This window comes from Cynara cardunculus (genome assembly GCF_001531365.2).
Source record: "Cynara cardunculus var. scolymus isolate 2C chromosome LG 9, CcrdV1, whole genome shotgun sequence".
Taxonomy (NCBI): Eukaryota; Viridiplantae; Streptophyta; class Magnoliopsida; order Asterales; family Asteraceae; genus Cynara; species Cynara cardunculus.
This window is the reverse complement of record NC_037536.1, coordinates 12,052,691-12,065,347: the sequence shown is the minus strand read 5'-3', so window position 1 is coordinate 12,065,347 and position 12,657 is coordinate 12,052,691. Positions and strand designations below refer to the sequence as shown.

The window sequence follows — 12,657 nt, the reverse complement described above, 5'->3', positions numbered from 1 at the left end:
TCAACCATTCAATTTTTAATCAATTAATTGTTTCCTAATATAAAGTATTAATCATAATCAATAAACTCTATTCATATTCCATAAATATTCAAATCATGGTAAATGAACTCCAATCATTTCTATAAATATCTCAATTAATTGGGTTGTAAAGGTTGTACAAATGCACAAGGTTGTAAAAGAAATATACCATATATATATATATATATATATATATCTGTCCATTTAAGAAAAAATTTATTAGTTTTTGTTAATCGTGAGATCAATCTTAATCATAAATCAATATATAAATTAGAAAATTTATAATTTTGAATTAAAATTTTAATACAAGAACATTTTAGGTATTTTCTCTTCTCTCTTCTCTTTCCGTGTCCCGTCCTCCGGTGATACCACTGTAATACCTAAAAATATTGACTCTGTTAAACAAAAGACACAGTGTAATACTCAAGCAAATATAAGATGCATTGTGATACAACTGTGTAACATCTTCGATCGACCACACAAACGACCTCAATGTGATACCCACACACATATAAGATGCATTGTAATGCCACTGTGGTATCACCGGATGATGAAGGCCGGAGGAGGGAGGACGGGGAACGAAGAGAGAAGAGAGGGGAGAGGAGAGGAGAGATGAGAGTTTTAAAATATCTAAAATGTCCTTACATTAAAATTTAAATTCAAAATTACCAAAATTATAAATTTTCTAATTTATCTATTGATTTGTGGTTGAGATTGGAACTCACGGTTACCACAAACTAATTAGTTCTCATTTGATTAAGCATATATATATATATATATATATATATATATACATACATACATACATACATATACGGGTAATAGGTAAATGGATAATGAAAAACACTTTATCCATACCCTATCCGTTAAGTGATAAATAGATAAAATTTTCTATACATATACAGCTATACCCTTATCCAACGGGTCGAAACATAACGGGTAACGGCTTTACCCTTACCCATTGCCCACCCTAACTGGAATTTGTGTTTATGACTTACTACAAGTCTTACACCAATGTTGCTTTCTTTATTTTGTTATTTCAGTAGTACTAACTCAAAACCAAACAAATCTTCAAATTCGTCATCTGAAACCAGTTCTTTTATTATATTTTTATTAAGCTTTTAGTACAATATTTGTGGACGATATTCGGTATTTTATCACTTCATTACTTGAAAGACGATATTAAAACATATAATATACTTTTTTTTTTCTAATTATCATATATCTGTAAAAAGTTATTATCAATTATAATTTCTTAATAACCATTTTAGATATTTAAGGGGTGTTTGGGATTGCTTATTTAAAACAATTTATGTTTTTTTTATAAAAACACTTATCAACTTATTATAAGTCAGAAGAGTTTAAATCTTTAAAAACTCTTTATTATCGGTTTGGCACCGGTATAAATTGTTTATTCAAACACTCAAAAGTGTTTATTACCGATATCACACTGGAATAAGTTAATAAATTGTTTTTATAAACAATCCCAAACACCCCCTTAAAATCCAACGTAAAAATCCTTCATTTACAAACCCGTCATTATCATCTATGATTATATAATTACATAGATTCATTTTACACTTGTTCAAACAAACAAAATCAATAAAAAATAAAATATGCAATTGCTTAGAAAGTAATCATCCTAAAACCTCTACAAAGCTTCATACATCACTGTAACAATCCAAAAAATAAATTAATGACAATTAACATAAATAGTCAAACCGACACCAAAGTTTTACAAGTAATTAGATTCCCCAATCACATCTCAAAGATTCGTAGCGGAAAACAACATCCCAAAATAAGATTTATTACAGAATTAAAGATAAGTCGATGACTAAACCGTAACTAACACTAAGGTGGCGTTTGGTTCGCAGAATGTTTTTGGATGAAATGGAATCTGTTAAAGGAATTTGACTTTGAAGGAATTGGAATAGAATGTTGTCAGATTTATTTGACCACCTATTTGGTTGGCAGATATTGGAATGGAATCTGTTAAGGAATTGAAATCTGTCTGTTTGGTTCACATAATGTAGTTTTAGAATTAGAATAAAATATTGGTAAATGACCAAAATGCTCTTTTTTGAAAATTTTAATTTTTTTAAAACTAAAAATACTTTAATAAAAATAATTATTTAATATGTAAAACAATATAAAATACACAAGCCAATATATAATCATAAGCCAAACGACGTTACTAAATCGACGGTGGTCGGCGGTGGTTCAGATCGGTGGTAGTCGATGGTGGTTCAGATCGGTGGTAGTCAGTGGTAGTGGTTGGTCGACGATGGTTCAGATCGGTGGTACTCGATGGTGGTGGTCGGCGGTGGTGGTTCAAATCAATAGTGGTCGAGAGGTGGTCGACGATGGTCATATTGAGCTTTATGAGATTAGAGTATATTAGGTTAAGAACATATTTTGTATAATGAAGATAGTGATTCAATTCCATCAAAATATCATGTAGTTGTTAAGGAATGTTAAATTTCTTTATTTGTGGAAATTGTAGGATTTTGAAGATTACTTTCGTGAAAAAGAATGAACCAAACGAGGGAATAGAATTTGGTCGATGGAATTAAACATTCCAATTCCATCAGATTTCTCCAGAATCTGCGAACCAAACGCCACGTAAGAGAAGCATTACAGGTTGCCCTTTTCCTTGGAAGAACTCTCTACAACAAACTCACCTGAAAATGATTTAATTTTTGAAAAGCAAGGGTTAAACTAAAACATCTAATGAATTCTCTTATTTTCACATAAGAGAATTAAACATTTGAGGTAATACTTCACATGGAGACAAAATATCCAAGTAGATCATCAATTACAAAAAAACAACGGACTTTGCACAGTGTTCATAAGCATACCATCATTAAAGTTAGTTCGACTTTTGGAGTTAAAGTTAACTAAGTACGGATTTATTTCAACAAAAATCCATTACAACAACACGGAAGTCATCGAATGAGACACACCTCACCCAATAAATAAAAAAATATAAAAAACCAATAAAACCGTTGTAAGCAGGAAAAGTTCTTTTTCCGGCTTACTAAAAAGACATGTTATCGTGTAAAACATAGAATTATCAACCACGGGACACATCTGCAAATTGTTTTATAGCTTAATTATACAACATATATGTTTGCAGATCCTACTTCCTGGTGGTTGATCACTATGGAAAAAAATTATCAGATTTTTATTTAGCACGAATATGCGGTGCTAAATCCGAATAACTGTTGAGTAATTCCTTTACGCGTACTCTGGATTGTGTGCTAATGCCTCCTGGAAGATCAAATCCTTGATCTGTTGTTCTCCTAAAACTTGTTGCTCGAAATCAAATGAGAATGGATTCGCGCAAACTGGTTCATCATCAATGTCGTGTAATCTTTCAAGGTATGGGTGTTCTAGAGCCTCTTCAACTGCAATTAAGAGACAAATTTTAGTACCATTTTGTAAAAGTAGACGGATACATAAGTATATATACACGTTAGATATGGAACCCCGTCAGATTACTTTCTAAAAGAGCCCTAATAAAGAGAAGGGAGGTTCCTACAGGTTTGATGGTTTGTGTTTAGTAGATATGGAACTCCAGATAGTAATTACCTGTGATACGTCTGGCTGGATCAAATGTCAACATTTTCTCAACCAGATCAATGGCTGATGGATTAACATGTGGGAAAGTCTTTAGTAATGATTTACGAGGATGTCGTGGAAGCTGAGCGATATATCTTCTTGCATCCTCGTTCTTGATAAACCCAAGCTCTGATTCACAAGGTGTGCCCAAAAGCTGCAAAATACATATTACGAGTGATTAGAAATAGTTTTCTGAGTTTTGAATCCGGTCATGTGATAGCCATACACTCCACATGTTTCTAGGGATTCACATGGCGTCATCAAATGATACAAGTCTTGGATAAGAATCTATTTTTGAAATAAATCCACAGAACTAGCATGGTGTGTTCGGATGCATTTTCAATGATCCACATATGAATCTGCTGCCCTTAACCTTTCCGTTCTTACCTTCTAACGAGTCACGATATTTAGTCTTCTTATCGGAACCTTTCTATATATATAGGGTCTATATGGTGATGGATTGTGAGAGAAGGAGAGTTAAGGTAAGAAGTGCACGAAGGGATCTGGACCCTTGATCACCTTTAATCTCAAACCCACCCGTGAATTGCGCTTGATACGGGGATTCATACGGTATATCTCGGTGCATCTTATCCTAATGTGCATCCAAGGATGGAGATCTCTTCTTACGCCTCTCACCTTAACTCTCCTTCTCACCGGAGCCCAACCCGGGTCTATATATATATAAAAACTTTTTAAGAGGAAAAGGAACCGAAATCTGGGGCATGATTCATGATCTTAACATTTTTGCACAAGGAAATGAATGCGTAGTTAGGTATCTCGATAACATAAGTAGGATCATATGGGGCTATTTTGCAAAATCATCCTCTAGTATATTTCTAAGTATTTACAGGATCCGACTGTTTTTAAATAGAGGCAGGTCAGATGAAGGTCATTGAACTAAAAAATTTTAGAAGGTCACGCTCCTAACTGAAAACTCATATAAGGTCATTTATCCAAAGGACTTGATCATATGTACCTCTGTTAATAGTCGCATCTGATGCACATGGTCTTTACCGGCAAACAAAGGTTTTCTGTTCATAAGCTCCATGTAAATACAGCCAACAGACCACACATCTATGGCAGCCGAATAGTCTGATGAGTTGAGTAGCAGCTCGGGTGCCCTGTACCATCTCGTGACAACATATTCAGTCATAAAATCGTTGTCCGCATTTGGCCGGGCAAGTCCAAAATCACAAATCTTCAAATCACAATTTGCATTCAGCAACAAATTACTAGGCTTGAGGTCTCTATGAATGACTTTAGCAGAGTGAATGTACTTTAATCCTCTCAATAGTTGATACAAGAAGTACTGCAAGAATGGTGAATATTCATTTGAGAATAAAGCATGAATAGTTGGCTCTCAGGTTCTCAAAATATTTACTGTTCTCATACCTGACAATGTTCTTCTGATAAATTTTGATTTGATCGAATAATTTGGTGAAGATCGGTATCCATGAGCTCAGTGGCAATGTAGACATCTGAGAACTCTCTTTGTAGAGGTGGAGGAACTACATCTTTTATAGCTACAACCTGAATTACATTCAAGTTCCAATCAACAATGGTTGTCAAAGATATACACTAAATAGATACCACAACAACCAAATGCATTTCCTATATAAGATTGTGTAATACCTCGCTATTGAGTACGTGTGTGGTTCTAGCATCAGGCATCTTTAAGTTTAAACTGTTAAGTGAAGACTTGCATAGGCATATAGTAACATTTACGTGGGTGGGGTCATGGCTTTTCACGAGTAACTCGGTTGCTTTTTTTTAAATCTACAATCTGAAAAAATTTGACGATTTATCGAGCAAATGTCGAGGAGTCATCGTGTTTTCTCGAGTACAACTCAATTATGCATGTAGTAACATCAGGAGCAGGGCCGTTCCTGGGGTCGGGCGGGTAGGGCCTACTCCAAGAAGAAATATAGTGGCCCAACTTTTTTTTGTATATACTATATAGTATACAGTAGTAGTTCAAAAAAATAATAAATAAAATGGAAAAAATAGTATCTAATATGATCCAAAAAGAATTTAGCATTATATTAAGGGCCCAATCATGTATGCACCGGAGAAGAAAATATGTAAAAAATTAATTGGTTGTTCATTTATAGTATTGTTTATTGTTTCTCTAAGTTTTTTATCCACTACTAAAATTCTAAAACTACCTTGAGTAGAAAATATTGATATATTCTTCACCATTCATCTCCCACCACATGAATTCTATTTTTGTATTAGAATATAGTAGACTTCTTGTTATTAACTAAGAAACCCCCTACCTTTTGAAAATAATTATCAAGCACGTGAGACGATTCAACTTATATCCATATTTAAGATTTCAAAACTACTATTGTCTTTTTCATTCATAATTGACTTCTTATTACGTAAGAGTGAGTGTATAAATATTAAGTACTCTCTTATCTCTTAAACAACAATAAGATCTCAAATTATAACCAATATGGACTTTTGATTTTAAGATTGATAGTCCCTAAAAGAATTGTTTACATATAGCATTACTCTGAGTAATCAACATTGTGACCTCAAATGATATCAATCTATATACTAAAAGGTATATCATAGAATGTGTTTGGCAATGGAATGGATTAAATGATAAGATAGATAATATTAATTTACAAGTAATTATTGATTGATTTTGCGTATAGGAATACTCGGAAATCGATTTTATATGAATTATTAGTATTTTTTGAATTCATGTAATTTATGATGATAAAACACTATATTGAATTTTTTTGATACTTATCGAGGGCCCATTTTACATCTCGCCTAGGGCCTATAAAATATCAGGAACGGGCCTGATCACGAGGTAATTACTTTTTCCTTGTAACCCCAATCGAGATGATTTTTTTGTGTTGCTTATTTTTTCAAGGCATATATTGTCAAAAAAAAATATATAATTTATCGAGCAAGCATCAAAGAGTTGTCATGTTTTTTCGCATACATGGATACACGAATTGTACTTGAAAAAACATGATAACTCTGAAGCTTGCTTGATAAATCACCAGATTATTTCAACATGTAGATCTCGAAAACATAAGGTACATATCCGAGTTATGATTCAAAAGTTATGATGTCACAAAGATCATCCATGCTAAATGCATATAAGATAAATCACCAAAATTTATTTGGCATGTAAATCTCAAAAATTATGCAACTAAAAGAATCATCTTGACGATGAAAAGTTATGACTTCACAAAGAAATTACTACATGCATACTCGAGTCTTCACTTAACAAACATGAGCACCAAATCCGTAATAAAATTGAAAACAATAATCGAAAATGGAATAAGAAAACTATAGGAACGATATCCAATCATTTCACTATAACACAAGGACCAAAATGTAGTTTACTCTAAACTGATTTACTAATTCCTTCTCTTAAACAAAATCCACTAAAAAATCAAAAGTTTTAGAAGCCTTTATAGTTTTTTTAATGATAAGGAATCATTTAAGAAATTGATTAGAAATGATTATAGAAAGAATAATTTCTAGAACATACATGAGACTTTAGAAATTATGTTACTAATTAATTAATTATACCATGTGGTGTAAGAGATCAAATAGGATTAGACTCTGCGCCCAAATAAACAAACTAAAACTAGCACAGAAGAATCACTCACATTCTCATGATCCAAGTGTCGAAGAAGCTTAATCTCACGAAGCGTCCGCTTAGCATCCATGTAATTATCAAAAGCATTCATAATCTTCTTCATAGCAACCATCTCATTCGTCTCCGAATTCAACATCGAACTGATGATTAATCAAAATAAATCAAACCAAGTCAAAAACAAAAAACTTAGATCATTAACCCTAATTACAAAAACAAAAGGCTATCGACCTAATAAACTCATCGGAAAACCGAAATCAAGCATAGACGTACCAGACAATCCCATAAGCACCGCGGCCAATAGGCATAATAGGAGGAAGGTATTTTGATGTGATCTCGAATTCATTACCGAATATGTTGTACCGAACAAACCGACCTCCATACGTCGGCATCGCCGGAAAGTCCGTGTACTGAGCTCCTCCGTTTAAGTCCGCCATTACTTTACTGTAACAGATTCCGACGGCAAATATATATATACCTCCGACGATATTATCTGTTAATTTCAGCTCGAATTCGAGTGTAGATTGAGAGAGAGAATTAGATTTGAAGTGAGTCTATATACGAAATCAAATGGGGTTGTTGATGGAAAGAACCAGGAAGAAGATAGGAAATCGCACCGATACGCGTTTGGACTTGGAATATATATATATATATATATATATTTATATAATAAAATATTTATGTAATAAAATATTTCCATAATTTCAAACCCTTAAATTCGTTTCCGAATAAATACATAATTAATTTGTCAAAGTCAAACTCAAACTCAAACGTATTGTATTTGGGGTATCTGACTTGTGACTTGTTACTTTGTGACTTGTATTTGCATTTAGGTGAAGTTGTTCCAACTTTATGCGTCAAAGGTGACACTGAGATGTATATAAATAATATAAGTTTAGGGCTTATTGGTTAAGCACTTACGTGTTTCTTACTTAACTGAATTAGCATGTTATGGATGGAAAATCTTATCTAGTAAAATGCATGGCATAAGCTAATGTTATTACCCAATAAATCAAAGTCGTCATGTTACACATGTACTAAAATTATAGTTTGTCCAAAACGGATAATAAACAATAAATATAGAAATTCATGTCATATTAAAAATATACAAATTAAAACAATAAATATATTTAAAATGACAAAGTGATAATCGAAGAGTCTTTTTGTTTTTGATCAACAAATTCTAAAATAAATAGTCGTTTTTTTGTTTTGAAATAAATTAGATTAGTCTTCATCGTTGGTTCACAATTCTATATAAATCAGACCCAGACACAAGTAATTTGGGGTCCTGTTCAGGAACCCATATTTAACATGCTAATGGACGGTTATGCGGTAAATGAAGAAACAGACTCTTCAGCATCTACTAGGTAAGGGGCTATTTGGTTTTTTTTATTTATTAAGTCTTGTATGTATCTGTATAGATTAATCTGTCTGTATAGATTGAGATTTTTTTTTGTTTAAGATGGTTTTTCCATAGATTGGAGCGTGTTTTTTTAATTGGAAGTGACAGGTTTGGAAAAAATTTGACTTTTTGTATAAAGTTATCTCTTACAAGCTTACTAAGTTACTATCTATGTCATTAAGCACCTACCAAGTACTCATTTATAGTTGACCAGATAAGTTGTGAATCTAATTAAGCTGGTAACAAACATGTCTTCAAAGACGAATACAAGCAATTTATTTTACAAAAAAAAATGTATGAATAAATAGAGAATAATTTATTTAATGGGAAGTCATAGTGAAGATGTCCAAGTAATTTACTAAAATAAGCAGCCGCCTGTTGATCAACGACTGAGATTGAGTCGCTGGTCTTTCATCATTGGTGCCAAAATAAGTCAAACGTCTTTGGTCAAAATGCATGGTTGGTCCCAAACGTGTTTATTTTTTCTACCCACAACCACTGAAATTACAATCAATGCATCTAAAACAATATCTCCTCAAGCATTAATGACCATAAATACTATGAAGATATTGAGTTATAATACAATGGTTTGGTTTATACGATCCCGATTAGTGATCGTTAAATTATCGGGAATCGTTTCTGACATCTCTTGACACCCTTACGTTTGATAGGGGGCCTTGCATCAACCATTTCCGAAGACCGTGCAAGCAACGCCGGTGTAGGGCGATCTCGTTGTTGCATAGCTCAGGTCGGAGTAAGGTGCCGTCGAACCTGTGTGTGTTCATGCCTGGGAACCAATAACTCTTATCCGTATCCTTTAATAAAAAATATTGTTTTTAATAATAACACTTAGTTGATTAAATTTATTGGATCAATAATGTCCAAAGAATAATGGATCCAAATAATACTTTTGTTGTTTATTAGTCTTGTTTTTTTTACGAATCCAATAATTTCGTATAAATTTATAAATTAATTTTTATTTGTATAAAAACGGTGTGTTTATATAATGTTGCTTTATATGTGTAACGTTTATGATTGTTTGTTTCACATATAAAAAAAATCATGAATGTTTCACATATGAAACAACACTGTATAAATACTATATTAACTAAAAACGGTTGTGACATAGTGGTTGAGGTCCTAGGGCGAGGTGTAATATCCAATATACCCATGGTTCAATTCCAAGTGTACACAACAATTATGGCCACTGAGTAATTATGACTGATTTCTTGCAGTCACAATTTGTCGGATTAGTTTGGTCATAACCTGGCATGCCCTTTCAAAAAACACTACAATTTCGCAAGTGTAGTTTAATATATAAAACAACACATTAAAATTTTTCTGTAAATTTATACGAATTAATTATTGAGTTTGTAAATAATTATATGTACGCATACTCATATGTCACTTGGGTATTCATGGTGTGGTCGAAAATTGGTCAAACATAAATAATTTGGTCAGGTTGGCTCTTAATTGCTTGTAGATTGGTTCGGAAAAATGTCAACTTGATTTATGTTGTTTTATATGTAGTTTAGATTATGTTTAGCAAACTAATTGATGTGTTATCTGATGACTGATAAGTTAGCACGTTGGGTTAAAACTAGCTGATAAGCATGTAAAATTATCAAAAATGACATTTAAAAATTAGTCAATTACAATATTTTATTTAAAACAAATATTTAATAATATAATATATTAATACAAGCAAGATAGTAAAATAATAATATTATATATTAATTAAAATAAAACTTTAAATTGATTATTATATACATTATAAATTTTGGACTTTTTAAAACATATTTTAGAAAATAATTTACATTAATTTATAATTTTAAATAACTATTATATATAATATAAATATAAATAAAATTGATTAACCTCACATATCTTAATTAATTAGTGATTTTTCAAAAAACTATAGTTAATAATTAAGTTAAATATTTCATTAAAATCATTTAACACAATTTTATTATCTATGAAACAATATAAGTATAATTATAATTTTTATATAACTTGAATTGTTATGTTTGTTTTTTTTATAACTAGATATACTAAGTAATAATTAAAAAAATATTAAAATAATTGATATAATTAATAGTAATTTTAAATAATCAATATTTAATAACATAATATTAATATTAATATCAATAAATAAAAGTGAATAAATCCCTCATTTCTTGAAAATTAAAATCAATTAATAAATTTTAACTTACACTAATTACTATTAATTAATATTAATAATAATTAAATTTTATTTATTTATTAATAATTAATATTTGATTGTAATTGGTGGCCCAAAAATCATAAAGCACACTGTTGACCCAAAAATTGCCTTTTTTTTTTGTTTTTGTCATTCGAAATCATAAAGTATACTGGTAGTCTAAAAATCGTGTTTCGGGGACTAAATCAGTCCCTCCTACTTAACAACATTTATATCATAAACCTTTTTTTATAATTTTATCATGTCAGTTTTCTTTTACTGTTATATTTGCGTTCTATTTTGTATACATTTATTTTAGAAAAAATAAACTTGACATTGATAAAGTTAGATCAAATAAAACCAACATGATCATTTTAAATAATATTTTTTTTATAAAATGAAAAATGTAATAATCATTTGTTGTTTAATTATTGTATAATATTTTATATAAGAACAAGAATGAAAAACATAAATTATTTTTATTTTATATAATATTTGTGATGGTGGGCCCTACCAACGAGCGGTCCTTTATACGAGAAGCGTTTCTCTTATTGGCAGATAAACCACTTCCTCCCTACGGAACGATTGAATGGAACTGTTTAGGATGCTCTAAGATGTAATTTGAAAAACGATCCCTTAAAAAGCACAATTTAGGTGATGTTTATCAAACGCTTACCAAGTCACTTTACTTTATCGGATGAATATGGCAAAGACTAAAAATCTTACTTGGAAAGAGCGAAGACAATAATCAAGAGTCTTACCCGGTAACTGAGAACGAGGACTCTTATCATGATTAGTGCTTACCGGGATAAATTGTTGCTTACGATGCGTTTTAGTGAATAAAATCTTACCCGGTAAGTAAGCGATAATATTGAATTTTACCGGTAAATGTTTACCGGGTAAGTGTTTAAGTAAACGACCCCTTAGATTTTAACTATAAAAAACATATGAGAAGAGCCCATAAATTTTTCTAATTGGAAAAGACTTTGGATACTATTTACAAATATTAAAACCCCAAATAACATAGTGAAGTTTTTTTTTTTTTTTTTTTTACTATGAGGATGATGATGTGATCATAAAGAGAGAAATTTTAAATAGTATCATTATCTCATCAGATGAATATGGTAAGGACCAAGAATCTTACCTGGTAAGAAAGAGACAAAGACCAAGAATCTTACCCGGTAAGTGAGGGAGATGACTCTTACCATGGTAAGCACTTACCGAGTAAATTGTTGCATACGATGTCGTTTTGGTGGACTAAAATCTTACCTAGTTAGTAAATAATAGTGTTAAATTTTACCGTTAAGCACTTATCGTATAAGTGTTTTGGTAAACGGCCCCTTAATTTAGATACTATTTACTTTTTAAAATTTTATGTAACTCGACTTAAAATGTATTTGATTTCGATTATATATAACACTACTTGATATGCCATATTTGGTTTGATGATTAGAATGGAAAGATCCAAGAATGAATGATCATAGAAGGGGAATGAAGATCAACTAGCAATAATGATTTTATGAAAAGTATCGTTATATTTGTTTCTTATAGTCAAATGGTGTCACCACTTGAAAATTTATTTAGGTCCGTCTCTAGGAGGTCATCATCAGTTCGAGTCTTGTAAGGTCCTAGGGATGTTTTTAACTGTTCTCTAGGTCTCTTGGAATTAGTCGAGATACACATAAATTGGTCCAAACATTCACGGTTAAAAAAAAAATCCATTAAAAATTTCATTATTCATTGAAGCTACACCAGAAGTGCTTTTTATTCATAAAAACAGAAAAGATAAGAAGG

The 12,657-nt window shown here is 31.2% G+C and overlaps 1 protein-coding gene across 1 annotated transcript; it reads right to left on the bottom strand.

Annotated features, from left to right (window-relative positions):
* Positions 1–2,908: 2,908 nt before the first annotated feature.
* On the bottom strand, positions 2,909–7,879 carry LOC112518410 (mitogen-activated protein kinase 3-like). Its single transcript, XM_025126095.1, has 6 exons — positions 7,535–7,879; positions 7,275–7,404; positions 5,032–5,169; positions 4,616–4,948; positions 3,610–3,793; positions 2,909–3,425 (listed from the first exon to the last, which is right to left on the bottom strand). Exons 1-6 carry the CDS (start codon positions 7,696–7,698, stop codon positions 3,256–3,258), a joined length of 1,119 nt encoding a protein of 372 aa, XP_024981863.1. The 5' UTR covers positions 7,699–7,879; the 3' UTR covers positions 2,909–3,255.
* Positions 7,880–12,657: the final 4,778 nt, after the last annotated feature.

What these genes read in the sequence shown, in the direction of transcription:
- LOC112518410 (XM_025126095.1), bottom strand. Translation starts at nt 7,698, where the DNA reads ATGGCGGACTTAAACGGAGGAGCTCAGTACACGGACTTTCCGGCGATG. An exon ending in GGTGCTTATGGGATTGTCTG is followed by an intron (nt 7,405 to 7,534) that starts GTACGTCTATGC and finishes ATTAATCATCAG; the next exon opens with TTCGATGTTGAATTCGGAGA. An exon ending in GACACTTGGATCATGAGAAT is followed by an intron (nt 5,170 to 7,274) that starts GTGAGTGATTCT and finishes AATGTAATTCAG; the next exon opens with GTTGTAGCTATAAAAGATGT.